The sequence below is a fragment of the Crocodylus porosus genome, unplaced genomic scaffold (genome assembly GCF_001723895.1).
Source record: "Crocodylus porosus isolate Cpor-Errol unplaced genomic scaffold, CroPor_comp1, whole genome shotgun sequence".
In the NCBI taxonomy this organism is placed as follows: Eukaryota; Metazoa; Chordata; order Crocodylia; family Crocodylidae; genus Crocodylus; species Crocodylus porosus.
This window is the reverse complement of record NW_017728917.1, coordinates 6,534,219-6,551,210: the sequence shown is the minus strand read 5'-3', so window position 1 is coordinate 6,551,210 and position 16,992 is coordinate 6,534,219. Positions and strand designations below refer to the sequence as shown.

The 16,992-nt window shown below is 41.6% G+C and overlaps 1 protein-coding gene across 10 annotated transcripts in view; it reads left to right on the top strand.

Moving 5' to 3' along the window:
* CHL1 (cell adhesion molecule L1 like) overlaps positions 1-16,992 on the top strand; it is a 152,002-nt gene that overhangs the window by 89,328 nt on the left and 45,682 nt on the right. For 8 of the 10 annotated variants that reach the window (XM_019536627.1, XM_019536622.1, XM_019536631.1 and 5 more), the window contains exons 6-10: positions 1,512-1,634; positions 3,280-3,450; positions 4,977-5,024; positions 7,054-7,174; positions 13,400-13,584. In XM_019536627.1, the coding sequence (XP_019392172.1) occupies positions 1,512-1,634; positions 3,280-3,450; positions 4,977-5,024; positions 7,054-7,174; positions 13,400-13,584 (648 nt within the window). The remainder of the gene's footprint in view (positions 1-1,511; positions 1,635-3,279; positions 3,451-4,976; positions 5,025-7,053; positions 7,175-13,399; positions 13,585-16,992) is intronic. The other 2 variants (XM_019536623.1, XM_019536625.1) reach the window with 1 other exon arrangement.

Below are 16,992 nucleotides of genomic sequence, written 5' to 3'. Positions count from 1 at the left end.
TGGAGTTTTCTCTCTCTCTTTTTTTAAAGCTCTAATTAGAAATGCCTATTCTGGGCCCAAGAAGCTGCTCCTGAGGAACGTTTTATTGTGTCTGGTTTCTTTCCCTGAAAAGTTGCGGTCCTGACAAAAATCAGCATTATTCCTTTTTATGTTGTTATGCTAGCCCCAGCCCCGGTCACAAGCTGACCCTTAATATACAAATGCAAGGGTCTTAATGATAACCAAGTCATGTGCTGTTGGCCTTGTCTGGGGCATATCTCTATTGCACTGAAGACTTGAGTGTGACGGTGCTGATTTATTGTAGCTGAGGATCTTACCCAGTATCTGGTCTGCAGTCACACCCTTGCTTTGATATTGAACATTGTTCCAACAGAACTCCACACTGGTGTTCACTTGACTAGCGTTGCATACAAGTCATTAATCTTTACTGACTCACTTTGGTTCTTCATAGCCATGACTCTCTCATTCTTTTACCCTGGCGTAATTATATATTGAACTGTCATAACTGAAACTTGTACCAGTTCAGACTTGCTTGGAATATAAGTAGGAGGTAGTGCCTGGGTTTGTTTGAAGAGGGGTTGCACTTCACAGATGCGTTTGCATGTAGCAATTCCTAACTTCTGGCTTTTCTTTGTTCCTTTGGGTGTGTTTCCAGCTCCTGTTACTCATGCACATAATCCCAGCGCCTGCTTGTATGAGATTACAAGCAACAGCCTGTAATTTGTTTGCCAGTGAAACCCTGTTTGAAGATAGGCTGATGGCTTTTCCTGCCCTTTTCAGATCCTGTTGATATCAGTGGGAGTTTTCCCTTTGACATCACTGGCTGTTCATTGGAGCGCATCCTAAATCATAATACAGTACCTGGTCCCTGAAGGCCAATGTGCAGATGCATCAGATTATTTAGGCCTGAAAACTGAGAGTAGACTCAAGGTCCTGAAAAACATAGACTCACTAGAACCAATCTGCAGCAAAACTTGCACATCTGAGGTTGGGACATATCTCCATTTCACCTAAAGCTGGGGAATCAAACCAGCCCCTGGCACAAGTTATAGCCTGGTTTATTTTGCATTGTTTCCCAGTGGCTCCCTGGGGGCAATTATGCCGGGCCACATTGCACTCCAGTCCTATCCTTTGTGGTCTTCAGCCAGCATTGATGAGGGGCAGGGGTGAGTATGCTGAAATGAGTCAGTATAGTAAAAAAATCTATGCTGATTTTTTTTTTTTCTGTGCCAGACTTCCCTGACAGGCAGGATTACAGCTCAGTATATCCAAGGTGGTAACCTGAGTTTTCTTTTTGAAGCTGTATTAATAATCAGAAAATAGAAAACCTTTTAAAAGGTCTAAAGGTTTAAAATGTTTAAAACCTTTCATGAATACATGTTATTAAGAGCAATTAATGCACAGACCACAAGGAACAGTATAGTGCAAAGGTGCTATTAGGACAAATGGTGGACAAGGGGACATTGTTGCAAGAGGTAAGAAAATGACGGATACTATTTGTTCTGCTACAGGTATACCAAAATTCCCCAAGGAGAAAATTGAGCCACTTGATGTCGAGTGTGGCGATTCTGTGGTTCTGCACTGTAATCCCCCCAAAGGAATTCCACCCTTGCATATCTACTGGATGAATATTGGTAAGTAATATTTAATTATATACAATACATGTGACCATTTTCTAAAATGCCTGCCTTAAAGAGCAGTTTCATTAAAAATCCACAAAGGCTGGAAAAAATAGAAGAAACATTCACAAGTGACAATTTTTGCCCAATCAACCCCTCTACAGCTGTGACCAAACAGATACGCACAGCTGCAATGCAGTTAAAAAGGGCCTGGTCGCACAGAAATCTCAACCCTTAGGTGAAGATGCTTCAGAATAGTGTCTTCTGTACTGTAACTTGTGTCTGCACTGCCTCCCAGCCTCCAAGCTGCTTTCAGAAAGGGAGGAGGAAAGGGAGTGAAGGGAGTTTGGTTTGAGGGGCTCCAAGTCACTCATCCCGCCCTCCAGTACTAGAATGAGCTCCCTTTCCCCCTCCCATTCTGAAAACAGCACCTAGTGGGAGGAAGGGAGGGGCCATTGCTAGGGAAAATCAGCTGCTAGATATGCTCCCCACTGGACCCAGCAATGAACTTCTGTTTGGTCCGGGGGATCGTTGCAATTCAGAACACATCATGCAAAGCGTTTTAAGTTACAGAGGAGAGCTGCACTTCTGTCTGCGCCCATAAGCATTCAGAAGAGCAGTGACATACCGTGGGGCTCCAGTGCTGGGGGGACAATGCTTGCATTTGCTCCCACCCCCTGTCCTTCTGGTAGTAATACATAAAGTCATGTCACAAGATAAGTGCTCTGAAGGGCCTAGCTGGCACTTCCCTCGAGCCCAGGGGCTGTGACTTCCCCTCCTCCCCATTGGTCTGCCACTGGATCTGGCTGTCATTGTTGATAGATCAAAGAAAACTTCTCCTTGGTGCACTGCAGGAAACTAAAACTCAGGAAAATGGTGGAGCATGAAATCAAGATTCTACTGACAGCTCAAAAGGATTTTAAAGAGGATAATAAAAATACTGCAGCCACAGTAAAGAGGAAGTCAATGATATAAACCTTCTTACATCAGGATAAAGCAGTTAACAAAATTAGGAAGATCTTTCCATTTTTGTTGGGTTATTGGCTTTTTTAAGGATATGGTTACCGTCCTGTGTGAGTGTCTAAGGTAAAATTGTCACCCATGGAAGTCAATGACAAACTCCTGTTAATGTCAGTGGGGCAAAGGTCCCAGACTGATCTGATCTTTTATAGTAATTGTCATACTCCAGACATAAAACATTAATACTCTCTTACCATTGTCTCATTTAACAATAAACCAACACAACCACTACATTATGTACTGGTTCTTTTATATTATGTGTCATTAAAAAGAATCATAGGTTTGATTGTTTTTTCCAAAAAACTACAAATCGTCTTGTCAGTGGCACTGTTGCAGGCCAATGTTACAAGGAATTTTTACTGCATTATACCCTAACGATCACATCATTAAGATACAGGAAGCAAACTGTACAGTGAATCCTGCTTTTCTGCACCATGTTTACATGAGCTCTTTCTCCAGATCAAATGAGCAGCCCTGGGTAATGTGGCCCTATTACGTGGCTAAAGGCTACAGCAATTTAGCTTGGCCAGGAACTTTGTGCTCACTAGTTGCGCTGGCCATTCTGCTTCTTCTGGAAGTATAAATCCTCCTATTGGGGGCATGGCTGTGTATCATGACCATAATTATTTTTTCTTCCTAGATTTGCAACACATTCCACAAGATGCAAGGGTTTCCATGAGCCTTAAGGGGGATCTCTACTTTGCAAACGTAGAAGAAAATGACAGTCGAAGTGATTATTGTTGCTTTGCAGCATTTCCAAGACTGAGGACGATCGTCCAGAAAATGCCAATGACGCTGCGGGTAACACGTTGTAAGTCTGTGGGATGGGATCCCCCCCCACCCTCCCCTGTTTAACTCCCCATTTGTCACTAAAGGCAGATGCATGCCATGTGTCTCTAATCTGATTCTCTCTGAAGAAAATGCATGTTAATATGTTTGTTCCTGCATTATTAACCTTACTCTAAGGGGTAGGTCCAACTGATAAAAGCTTCTGCAGCTGTTGGGTTTCAAAAGCGTTGCCGTCCTCCCTCCTGTTCTTCATCACTATGAAAGCTAATCACGATGCATCAGGGAAATCAACTCCTTTCACAAGTGCATCATTAGGCATTTCATACCGCCTCCTCCCCCTTGGGCCCAAGCACTGGCTTTGCCTGGATATGACAATCAGGGTTTGGAGAGCGGCATTAGGGAGCTCCGGTTAGTGCGATTGGAGTATATCCCAAGCGTCCCATTAGAGAGAGAGGCTCTCGCTTGGCTGACCGGATGTTAGAAAACTTGAAAGGAGTTACAGCCTGTAGTTCTTGGTTTGTACCTGAAAAAGCCTACCCCTGAGCTCAGCCATGGAGAGCCGTTTGCCTCCACTTTTGAGTAAGTCTTCGAGGAAAAGAAGCAACGAATCGGGCGCCTGAGCTTCTGAGCTTACAAAATGACTTGCCATACTTGACTCTCATTCAGGCACAACAACATTAAGGTTTTGTTACTTATAGCAGTATTTCATGTTGGCTGTGCTGGCTGTGTCACATCCTTCTGACTTTTGGGGCCTGCTTTATCCATACAAGTAAAGGATATTTTCTTCCTAACTTTAAAGCATTAATATTTAAGGCTTAGTAGGGGGTGAAAGAGGGGGGTTGTTTTGACAAAAGCATATATGAATCCAGCATCAATTCTTCATCTTAATGCTTGTTTAAACTTCTTCTTTTTTTTAGTGTATTAATTATGAGGAATGAAATATCAGAATTAGATACTGAACTCCATGAATTTCTCAGTGTGTCTAGTCACAAAGCTCAGATTAGAGCATTAGTGTAAGGTTTGATGATATATACGGTTCTGAATACCCAAGCTAGTGAGGTCTTTATGCCTGCATACACTCTGCTTGAAATCAGTAGACCTACGCATGTTCTTAAAGTGAAGCTCCTGTTTAAGTACTTTGCTGAATCAAGAGCAGACTGCTCGACTCTGTGCAGCAACAAGGCCTTTAACAAGCTGCTGCATCGAAAAGAAGAAGAAAGGTAGATAGCCAGCAAGAAAAGGGGACAGCATTTTAATGGGACAGGGTTTTAATGACGGCCTCTGGTCAGTCAACTCTGCTTGAATTGCTGTTTAAGGAACATTTTCCTGAATATTGTATCTTTTAAATGTTTCATTATATGTACAGAAATTCTCATTCTCATTTGCATTCTATTATTTTGGCTGTTTTATGTAAGCTGTCTTTGACACATCTTTTAAAGGAAGAATTGTATCCATTTTTTCCCGATTGTTTTGTTTGTTTTGTTGCTTCTTTTTGACACCGTATAAACACTTATGTTGGCATTTGGTTTTCATTTTTGTTTATTTCAGTTAAGCACACTAATGACTCAGGCTCCTCTAATGCTGCTGTTACTGAGGGTGAGTTGAATGTACTTGTTTGTTAGTTAGTCTTTGAATTGCAACGACACTATTCGAGATGGGTAATCTGAGGCGTCATTAAAATGAAATATCCCATTAGCTGAGATGAAATACTGGCTACTGCTCAGAGAAAACTTGAGATGGTTATCCCAGACATAAGCAATATATAGAACAGTACATATTCAGGCTTTTGCCTCTTTTGACTGAGGTGTGAAGTCTTTCCTTATCACTACAACAACTCTATTATCCTGTGTAATAGAAGAAAGACAAGTGGCCCGGACTGATACAAATTATTTTTCCAAACTGGCAGTTTTCCTGATCAAAGAAGTGATTTCAAAAGTAGTTGAAAGCTACGGAGCCATGAAGAAGCTTTGCTGACTGGCCAATGTTGGAATATTCTGCTGATGTTTAACGCACGAGGGCTGTAGTGCATAACTAAAACAAATATCCTGTTTCTCATCAGTCTTTAATCATCCCTAAATCCTGTTAGCATGGGAAATATTTAAAAATTATGGCCATGTTTTCCAAAAGTAACTATTAAGTTTGACTGCCTCAGGTTTTTGTAATATCCAGCTTGAAATCCTGATTTTTCAGAGAGTAAGTATTCAACACCATTTGAACGTTGGATGGCTTTCACATGCCTTGAGATGGACATCCAAAGTGACCAATCACTTATAAAACTCGTGGCCTTGGAAGCTTGCATTTGCACATGCGCTCGGTGGTAGATAGAACTATAAAGAAATAGACATTTTAAAGGAATGGGAGAAAAAAATGAAGAAAAATGGTTTGAAATGGTTTTTTTGCTAAGTTATGAGGAAACCACTTTTCTTGAATAACCAGTGAAGATTGGAACAGCATATTCATTATTAATGATTATTGAATAGTCATTAACACTATGAATTGTTACAATGATGCTGTACAAGAACATATTGATTTTTTTTGTAGGTCTAGAGTAAATGATCACCTGAAACAATTTTTATTTTTTTTTTGCACAGTGGAGTTTTATTAACAGTTAAACAGTGTCTTTCTCCAAAGAGTATCACCAAATACATTCCTCAGTTACTGTATCTTTTACAATTGTGAAGAGAGGATGAATTCTGAGGAGTATGTTTTCAGCTGAGCTTGGAAAGAAGATGGAGATTCAGCGAAGAAGGAAGACAATAGAAAGACTAATGCAGGTGGCAAGAACATTAATGGGAAACATTCATGTCCCAAATTGCCCTCATGTATGAGGCAAGAGTGGGGGAAGAGGAAATGGAGAGGGGAAAATACTAGAGAAGCAGGTGAAATTGCCTGGCAATCAAGACACAGGGAGGCCGGAGTGAATCAATGGAGAGTTTTCAAGACATGGCAGGAAAATTTGGATGGGATATTGATAGGCAGTCAGGAAGGGAATGAGTTCACCTTCTTAGGTCACGTGAAGTGGGAAAGCAATTTTTCTTCAGACTGTTGCTCAAAAAGACAAGAATTTAGGTTGTGATTTGAAAAGCATACAAGGGATTTCAACAGAGTCGGAACAGTGCAGCTTACCGTCACCCCCGGCATGATCTGGGAGTCACACGCTGCAACTTGCAACCTCTGCAACTAGGATTTCATGTACCAGCCAAACTTGTTTGCATCTGCACATGTTTGGCTAATCAGGGCACCCGCAGCATCAACTGGAGATAGAAGCCGTTTCTATAGCATGGCTTTGTTCCAGCTATTTCTCAAAGATTGGCTTAAACTGGAATTACTCATGATAAAGTTATGCACGTGCTTAAACTTAGGGAGCAAGGGGGTTCTAATATGTTTGCATTTATTTTCATTATTGTAGTTGTGCTCTGAATATAAGCAGATAATATAAATGGGTAGACCGCTTAACAAAGCATCTTAGTATAAAATCTAAGAAAATGCTAAATATATACTCCAGCCATCTTCCAACAGCAGCAACATTTATGCCACTGGGGAAAGGTGCCTAGGAAAATTCAGGGGTGTGTAGAAACCTTTTTCTTGAGAAAGTCTGAATCTTCTTTTTTCTCCTTTTTTTTAGCAAACTTTATTAAGGAACGAAAACCCAAACTGCTGATACCACCTGAATCTTCCGGCATTAGCTCGTCAGTCACTGTCATCAAAGGAGGGGTCCTGCTACTTGAATGCATCGCTGAAGGGCTGTGAGTATTGCTTATGCTTAATAGTCTTCTGGAGTGAATTGGAAAAAAAGGAAGCAGCAATGCTATATTACCTTCAACCGATGCATGTTTTTACATCAAATGTTTGCTTTGGGTTCTCTTTAGAGAAAGTTACATTTCTTATAATGTAGCACAGAGCTAGAATGGAAACCTCAGGAGGTGGTTATTAATGTTTAAGTTTTAGGAACACATATTTGAAAAACAAACCACATTTACCATGAGAATTTAGATACCACCTTTACTAGTCTAGACTAAGTTTATCTTCAGATGCTTCAATATGATGACCACTGACAGTTATGCTGCATTTAAACACATTATGAATTGAATAACATCACAATTTACTTGCAAGGTTTGGCAGTTATTCTGTTTTTCTTTCCTATTTGAGCCAGTTCAGATTCTACCTCTTTGTTTGGAAAAGGCTTGGTAATTTAATTAAGTTTTATGTTCTCAGAACACCTTCCTTAATACCACTGTAGTAGACAATATTTCTACTGTGATGCTCCACTAGATCTAACCAAACCAAAGGGCTTGGTTAGACCCAGAATGAAGACAACGTCTTATCTGCAAAATTTGTCTAGAGAGTACCTTCTCTTTATTCTCAATGGCATAGGACAGAAGCAGTATAGAAAAGGGAAGGTTAACTAGATACCAGTTTAAGTGCAGCTCTCATCGTGGTGTGATGATTGCTTGCGAATGTCTCTAAAGCCCTACTTCTGGTCCAGGGCAGGAGTAGCCACACAGCAGTGCTATCAACAGTACAGGGTCAAGTTCATCCATGTTCCCCCATCCTGATTAACACTTTATCTTGTGGCTAGCATGCAATATTCTGCCCTAAAAGCGTTGCCATTGGAAAAAGTTCAAAATCCTACAACCACTGAACCTAGAAGAGAAATGCATTTGCTTCTGGTTTATACGTGACAATGTTTGTTGAACAGGGTTTTAAATCGTGCTGTTTTCAACCTAGTTTCAGACTCCGTATCGTTGTTTTTTGACCGGCTAAAAGAGAGATCATCCATATTAGAGTGCATACAATTATTACCCACTACAAACCTCAAAGTCAGGATGATTATCTTTCTGAACCGACTTGTTCAGGACACCTTGTTTGTCCATACTGACTTGATAGGTAGGGATACATAAATCGTGGCTTTGCCATTTTCATGGAAACTGAGAAAAATGTGGGGTTCTGTGATCACCGTGAAACATGGCATTTCTCATGATTTTGTGTGGAATCACCTGTAAAAATATAAGAGTTTACTGGACTGCAAAGAAGGCACGGCAATCCCTGCAGCCATAGAGCACATGGTTTGAGAGAGAGCTACTGAGAGGCTGAGCTAGAGACCTAGACTCAGTGAAGGCGCCAGTCAGGAAAGTGAAAAGGGTTTCAGTGCCATCTTTTAAAAAGCCAGATGCAGTGCTGCAGACTGGAGATCATGAGTGAAAAGAAATCCAAAAAAACTAAATATTTTTCAGCCCAGGATCCTGTAAGGCAGCTTTTTATAGGAATGTTGCATGCAGATGGGGGTAAATTGTTACGTTCGTCATGCAACGTAACTGGATGTGTCAAGGAAAAACCGCATTGATCGGCATTTAAAGTCCGAACTGTGTATAAAGTGAAAGGATTCTGCAGAGGCTGAAGGTCAGAGTAAGAAACAAGTGACTATATCCTCAGTCTTTAAACGAACCGCTGAAAGAAGTCTGACAAGAAGAGAGGCTACATTTGCACTAGTGGAGGCATTAATGGCTGCCGACATACCGCTGGAGAAAACTGATAACCCTAGATTAAGGGACTACTTGAACAAATACGTGCCAAACACTGGCAGTTTCCCATGTCCATACAAGCTTCACCAACATTATCTACCAGGAGTAATTGCTTCGCATGATCAATCTACAAAATCAGCATTGGCGGAATATGAGTCAATCTCGATTGCAGCAGACAGAGCAACAGGTGCCCAAGATAACTATGCTGTGAACCTTTTATTTGTACCTGGGAGCTGGAAAGACTGCAGCCTGCCTGTTTCTCAAACAGAGCCAGTTCACTTCACATCTGTCAATTTTTCTACCATGGCACAAGCTGTAGTGATGGTCGCAGTAAACTACAGCTTAGAATTTAACAGGATTGCAGCATTTTTACCTGATAATGGCACGTATATGTGCAAAGCTTGCCCTAATGTGCCCCATGGAAAGATGCCCAGTACAATTCATGTTACCTGCAATGCACACATCCTTTCTTTAGTAAGTGACATCCGCTGCATATATTTTCCTGAAGTTGATAGTCTGGTTTCCTTTTTTTGAAAAACATTCAAGTATTGTGCAGGCTGTAAGTTTTGATACAGAGAATGCATTGCCAATCAAAGTTGGGACCTACATGTAACTGCGTCACTTAGAATCATAGAAAAAGACGGTTGGAAGGGACTTCAGGAGACCATCGAGTCCAACCCCCTGCTCAAAGCAGGACCATTCCCACCTAGATCACACCAGCAAAGGCTTTGTCTAGCCAGGCCTTAAAAACCTACAAGGATGGAGATTCCACAACTTCTCTGGATGACCTGGTTCAGTACTTTTCTACCCGCTTAGTGACAAAGTTATATAATATCTAACTGCAACTTCCTTTCCTGCAACTAGAAACCATTGCTCCTTGTCCTGTCATCTGCCGCCACTGAGAACAGCCCAGCCCCATCCTCTTTGTAACCCTGCTTCAGGTAGTCGAAGGCTGCTATTAAATCCCCTCTCTTTCTTCTCTTCTCTGGACTCAATAAGGCCAATTCCCTCAGCCTCTCCTCGTAAGTCATGTGCCACAGCCCCCTAAACATTTTTGTTACCCTCTGCTGGACCTTCTCCAATTTGTCCACATCCTTTCTATAGTGCAGGGCCCAAAACTGAACACCATACTGCAGATGTGGCCTTGCCAGTGCTAAATAGAGGGGAATAATCACTTCCCTTACCAGCTGCCAGCACTCCTACTAATTCAGCCCAGTATGCCATTAGCCTTCTTGACAACAAAAGCACACTGTTGACTCCTGTTCAGCTTCTTGTCCATTATCAGCACCAGGTCCTTTTCTGCAAAGCTGCTGCCCAGCCAGTCAGCCCCCAGCCTGTACCGCTGCATGGGATTGCTCTGTCCTGCGTGCAGGACTTTGCACTCGTCCTTGTTGAACCTCATGAGATTTCTTTTGTTTCAATCCTCCAATTTGTCTAGATCACTCTGAATACTAGCCCTACCCTCCAGCATATTTACTACTCCCTCCAGTTTGGTGTCATCTGTAAACTTGCTGAGAGTGCACTCTATGCCGTCTTCCAGGTCGTTGATGAAGATATTGAACAAAACTGAAATGCTTCCAGCAGAGCTAGTGGTTACGCGGTGGAATTCATGGTTTAACACACTTTGTTATCACACAAAGAGTATGAAGGACTACCAGCAACTTGTGTGCGAGGAGCTGGAAATCACGCCTGGCACACACTGCATGCTTATACCATATGATCTCTCTTAAGACAGGGTGACAGTAAAGATCAAGTGAAGGTTGCAGCTGAAAATGCACTAGGGTTCATGGAGCTTCTAACATGATTTGAAAGTTGTCAGGCATTGATCCACCAAGCACACAAGCTGATGGATTTGATAAGTTGCCTCACGGCAACTTTTAAACTGTCAGTGTGAAAACCAGCAGAGACAAGAGCCATTCAAGGCCATAGCTGCAAAGTTGAATCCGTATTACAAGTATGATTAGCCACTACCATCTTGGTTTAAGTTACCAACTGCCTCCTTTTTTTTTAGTTCTGTTCACATTTTTTACCCCAGTCAGGTGCCTTTTCTGAGTTTTGATCCTCAGCAATTAAAATCAGTCCCTAGATAGCAGACTGAGCATGACAAGGGATGCGCTGCTTACATGGACTTTGTCAGAGTGTCAGATGCCTTTAACTGTGACTATGTTTTGGGAGTCTGTTTCTGATCGGTTTCCACATCTTCACAACTTGGCAAAATCCTGCCCTACCATTCCAACCAATTCGGTGGATATAGAAAGTGTAATCTCAGTGTATGGACATGTGGTCATACTATAGAGACAGAGAGGAGGTCAACTGCAACTGCTGATGGATGCTGAATGCTATCATTTAACAACTAACATGAATTGTTTCTATTAAGGTTAGCATTATTTGTTATTGTTAAACTTTCTGTCAAACACATAAATTGTGATGATATTAGTTACAATTTATATTGTATACATTTATATTCATAATATGTTTCAACTGCGATTTAAATTTAATACTTATATTTATAATAATGTAGTCATACATTTGATAGTTTCATGAACTTTGCTATTTAATTGTGCTGCAGTTTTTGCCTCTTGGCCAATCAGTGGCAAAAGGGAGCTTGCTGCAAAGAGGCTATGAAATAGGCTCCACGTGTCACAAGTGGCCCATGAAAATCCTTTTGTCTTGCTGCAGTTTAGGTAGGCCCCTACTGATAGGGCATCAGTCACTTTTGAATTGGCAAGATTGTGCCTCTGCAGTTGGTTGCCATTTTTGTAAAGCAAGTGAGTGACTTCTCTGTTGGATTCATGCCAAGTTACCATAATGGATTCTTATTCTTATTTTCTTCTGCAATACATCTTGTCTAAATGGCCAAATATGCCTGAGAGCCATAAAAATCCAGCAGATTTATTTTTATATAAAAGTGTAAATTTTTAGTTTCGGGAAAGCAAGGAAATTATGACATGCCTGAAGCAAGAATAAATAAGGATTTATTCTTTTTATTTCCCTGTAGGACTTTTCTAATGAGCTATAATTAGAGCAGGTAAAAAAACAGTAGTAGTAAATTTAATGAAACTAATTAAATTCACATTTTCAATTAATTTTGCCATGATATTTTTCAGTTTCAGTTTCCAATAAAGCATTCAAATGAATTTTTTTGCAAGGGGAAAAAAAGCCCTGTTTTGCAGGGTAAAAAAAGGACTTATGCTTCTTTTATTTTGTATTTTTTTTACACTAAAAAGAAATGGAAGTTGGATTTAAAAGAGAGACAGAAAGAGAGTACTTTCATTCACCGAAAGCCCCCATATATTTGTAATAATTTTAAAACAAAAGAAACATCCAATGCATTTGAGGAAAAAATATTTTTATTAATTTAATCAGCTCTAATTCTGTTCCTACCATACTTCCATTTTATGAAATGGTTCAATGTACCCAGTCTACGTCTTTGTAAAAATGTAATTATCCAGCACCTAAGGCTCAGGACAGTCAACCAAAAACTAAAGCAACCAAGACCATCCCCACCTTGTCTTTTTATGAACATTTGACCCATCTCTAAACTATTTAAAGCAGTCTTCCTGGTATGTCACAAAGATCTAAACTGGTCTCAGCAGCATTAATGAAATGCAAGGAGTTTAAATGTGTCATTGCTTCTGTACAATATCAGGAAAGGGACGTCTTGCAGGCAATATGACACTGTCATTGTTATGTATGCTGCTTATAGAAAACCATAGTTTCTTGGTACCTGGGGCTTTGAGTAACTTGTGCCTGGGCATTTTGCCATCTTAACAGATGGACATGAGCGTAAGCAGATATGACGCTGTGTATGTGCATCATGTCTGGTGCTGGGGTCAGGGAATCCTGCTGGGACTGTTCAGACAACAGTCTGTCCTGAGTTTCTGTGTGTCTGGTTCCAAGTAGACTGTTAACTTACTAATATCATAAAGTACTTTTTTCAGGCATGTCCAGCATATGATTAGAAATTGGTCTGATTAGGCAAGGTTCTGGGCAAAGTCATTTTAATGATGCCATTTCCCTTTGACTGTCTGCAAGGGCCCTTATGGAATAGGACAAACAAGCTTCAGTCCCTCTGCTATGGTTCATGCCAATATATTTACAAGGTATGCAAACGTGTGTCATGACCTGCTGTTGGCAGTGGAGGATTCATTGAACATGGGTTCCTTTTAACCAAGAGGCAGTACAAACCATGAACAATATAAAAGCTCCAGGCTGGGTGTTCGAATGGGGAAAACGTGCAAGCTGTGCACACAAAGGGGCACGTGGGGGAATTCTGCAAACACATTCTCACAAAGGGTTATGCATAAACGATCATTATTTGTTATGCTGACCATGAAGTGTTAAGATACAGCTTCAGCCATCCCCACTCTCCCATACACATCAGACTAAAAAAACCCACCCTGAACTAAAATAAACCCTCCGCATCCTTTTTCTTTCTTTTCCCCATAGCCCAACTCCTCATCTAAGCTGGACCAGGGTTGGTAGAGACATGCCCAAGGCCAGGGCAGCGATGGAAAATTACGGAAAGGTTTTGAAGATCGGAGAAGTGTCCGCAGCCGATGAAGGAACTTACCTGTGCACGGCAAAGAATTCTGTGGGGACAGTGAAACATGAGTTCCAGGTCCATGTGGAAGGTGCTCCATATATATTTTAAGTAGTTTTATATATTGAACCAAATGGGCAGTTGCGAGGTAACAAGTTAGAGTCGCAGCTGGTATAAAGTCGCGTCATTGCATTTAAGTTGGTGATACTGCATTAATTAATACAGCTCATCTCTCGCATGAAAGTGAATGAAAACTGATGTTTTCTTCAACCGTTAATATTTGGGTTTCCCATGCTATGCTCTTAATAAATTCAAACATATGGCTCTAACTGTTAAGATCTGTTTTAGTTGAAACATGAATCCCATCACCTGTGTTATATTGGATGTCAGGTTAGATGATGTAATTGCATCATCAGGCCATAACGTCTATAAAACTAGGGTTTGTTTGCTTTTTAAATTGATGTGAAATAGGGTAGCTTCGGACCAGATCTAGGCACCATTTAAGCAGACTTCTCTCACTCCATTGAATAAGTTGCAAAAACAATCTCTGTATTTAGAGGGAGAATTTGAAGGCATCTTACAAAAACAAGATAAATTAAGACTAACAGATTATAAGGCTTCACAGAAACATTGTTACTGATGGTTGATCTCCCGCATATTAATCACATTTATCACCAATTAAGAAGTGTGAATAATTTCATATTCTTTCCCTCTGGCCTGACACTTGCCTCATTTCCTTCCCATTTGCTCAAAATGGCTCTGCCAGAAAATTATCTGTATTTCCTACCACTGTAACTCCTCAATCGTTTCTTTGACTCCTTCCACATCATGCTTAATACTCCTCAGCCTCAGGACTCTGCTTCTGCTTATATCTCTCCTGCCATAACTACACTCCCACTCTCATTTTTTCTGTTGCTGATCTGGCTTATCTCTATGCCCACTCGACATCCTCCCACTGAGAACCCAGAGTCGACTTTCACACACTCCTACATGCCTGAGACACCTTCTCCCCCACTAAGTGTGCGCTCTGTTCATACCAGCCTTGAAGTTTGCTAGTGGACTTTCTTTTGTTCATCTCTGTAGGCTGTAAACTCCTTAGGACAGGGATATTGCCAACACTTAAAGAACAATTAATAATAATAGCAGTATCTGCCTTTGCTATTGACACTTTAAGAATAACAAGAATAGCAACAGTTATGAACACTGATAATGATACCACTGCTACTACCAATGATGTTGTTGTTATATGCTGCAATAGTCTCTAGACACACAAATGAAGAGTCAGAGAGGCCCCCGGCAAAAGTGTGCAAGGGAAGGATCAATAGGATCTGCTGTGGGATCTCCACAGTCATGCTTTCTACTATGCCACATGTGTATGGCAGGGGGTGTGATTGTGGGATCCAGTATTGGATCCCATTGTACCTTACTGCTGGTTCAGTGGGAGCCCAGGATCACAATCCCCCTGTGCTAGCAGGTAGCCAGCTTCTGCAGCTGGGAGCCCTGTCACCTGCTGGAGCTTCTAGCTACGCGGGCACATGCTGCACCCCGGGGGCTAGGAACTGCATCAGTGTGGCCTACCTGGCCACACATTTGGTTAATAGTGAGATAGGAACCAACCACAAAGTTATGACACACTTTTTTTGTGGCATAATGTTGTGGCTTATTCCTTGTTTTATGACTCCATTAATTGCATTAACGCTTGGCCGGGTAACAACTTAAGACATGATTAACTGATTAACGTGTGCCAGGGGCCTCTGTGTTTACCCAGCAACAGAAAAGCAATGCCACACAGTGGTTTAGAGGAGCTGAAATGACAAATAGGTGCTCCTCTTTCAGAGTTTATAGGGCAGTTCAATGGGTAGCTCTGTTGCCTCAGGAACAAAACAGGTACGGGGCTAAGATTTGCAGTGTTCCTGGTCAGAGTGGTGCAGCTCAGCCCCCTTTCTGGAGGAGGTTACCTCTCTTCTGGGCCCCAGAAAGCTGTAAAAAGGGGGGCACTCTAAGTTCTTCCTGCTCTGACCCCCCATCAGCCCAGGAGGGAGCAGTAGCAGCTTGTTGCCTTATGCTTTTATAGCCTTGTTGTCTGTGCAAGCTGTAGTGATGCAGGCAAGACAGAAAAATGTGGTGACTCCTTATTCCCAGGTGAAGAGTCATAATTGGGCTCACAATAGGGCAGAAGAAAACCTTCAGAGGTGTCTCTTGGTAATGCTGCTCTTTCAGCTCTGCTCGCATAGCTGCTCGTTTGGTTTGGACCCCCCCCCCCCCAAAAAAAAAAACAACAACAAAAAAAGGCTCCTGAATGAGGATGTAGAAACCTAATTGAAAGACTTGGCAACAACATTTTTCACTTGCGTCAAGGAAAAAATAAGTAAATAAAAACCTCCACTCTGCAGAGAGAAATGTGCTCATACAGTATTAAACCATCCACATCTGCCAACTGCTTGATTTTAATCTCTGCCGCCCCATCTCTTCTCTCTCCTCTCAGGAAGGAATAACTGAAAGGAAAAAAGCCTGGCAAACGCCTACCCTGCATTCAGTTGTTAACACACAGAACAGCCGTTTGTCACATTATTTGACCATTAAACACAATCCTGTTTTGCGTACGTGCTGCTTTTCCCAAGCGTGCGCGTTGTGTCAGAGGGGAGATGGAGGAGGGGGAGTAGGCCACCAGGTTGCGGGGAGTGTTTGACTGCTACTGTATGGGAAGTTGCTGACTCCCAGAAATCATTCCAGATGGTTTGGAACATCTCTACTGTAGCTGAATATTTTAACAATCTGCCCATGGTTTTTTCAGCTTTAAAAATTGCAGCTTTCCAAGGAATTGCAGGAGCAGCAAAAAGTAACGTACCAGAGAAATTACGTTAATTAAGCAGTTGAGAAGGTTGACCCCCAGATTTTTACAGGGACCAAAGCTTCCTGATTAATGATCAGTTCTGTTAATTAAAAAAGCAATTCTCCACCCTCCCAAAACCCCCACCATAACCCCCCCAATAAAACCTCTAATAATCACCATATTGTATTAGAAATGCTTTTATGTGAGCTTTTAAACCCTTTTCTCCATAATGTAGGTTGATATCACTAATAGGAATTCCATCTTTTAAGAGTCTTCTCACATGTGGCATATTGGCATAAAATTGAGGTCAAATACTGTCCTTTTATTTGGGTTTTGAATGATGTCATTAACAATCACAAAACATAGATTCATAGATGTTAGGGTCAGAAGGGACCTCAGTAGGTCACTGAGTCCAGCCCCCTGCCCTGGGCAGGAAAGAGCGCTGTAGTCAGTCTCCTCTTGAAGACCCCTAAGGTAGGGGAGAGCACCACCTCCCCTGGAAGCCCATTCCCTTCTGGCAGAGGCAGAAAAGGATGTTGGAGTCATCATTGATGCCAAGATGAACGTGGGCCGGCAGTGTGGGGACGCGGTCAGGAAGGCCAACCGCACCTTGTCATGCATCCACAGATGCATCTCGAGCAGGTCCAAGGAGGTGGTCCTCCCCCT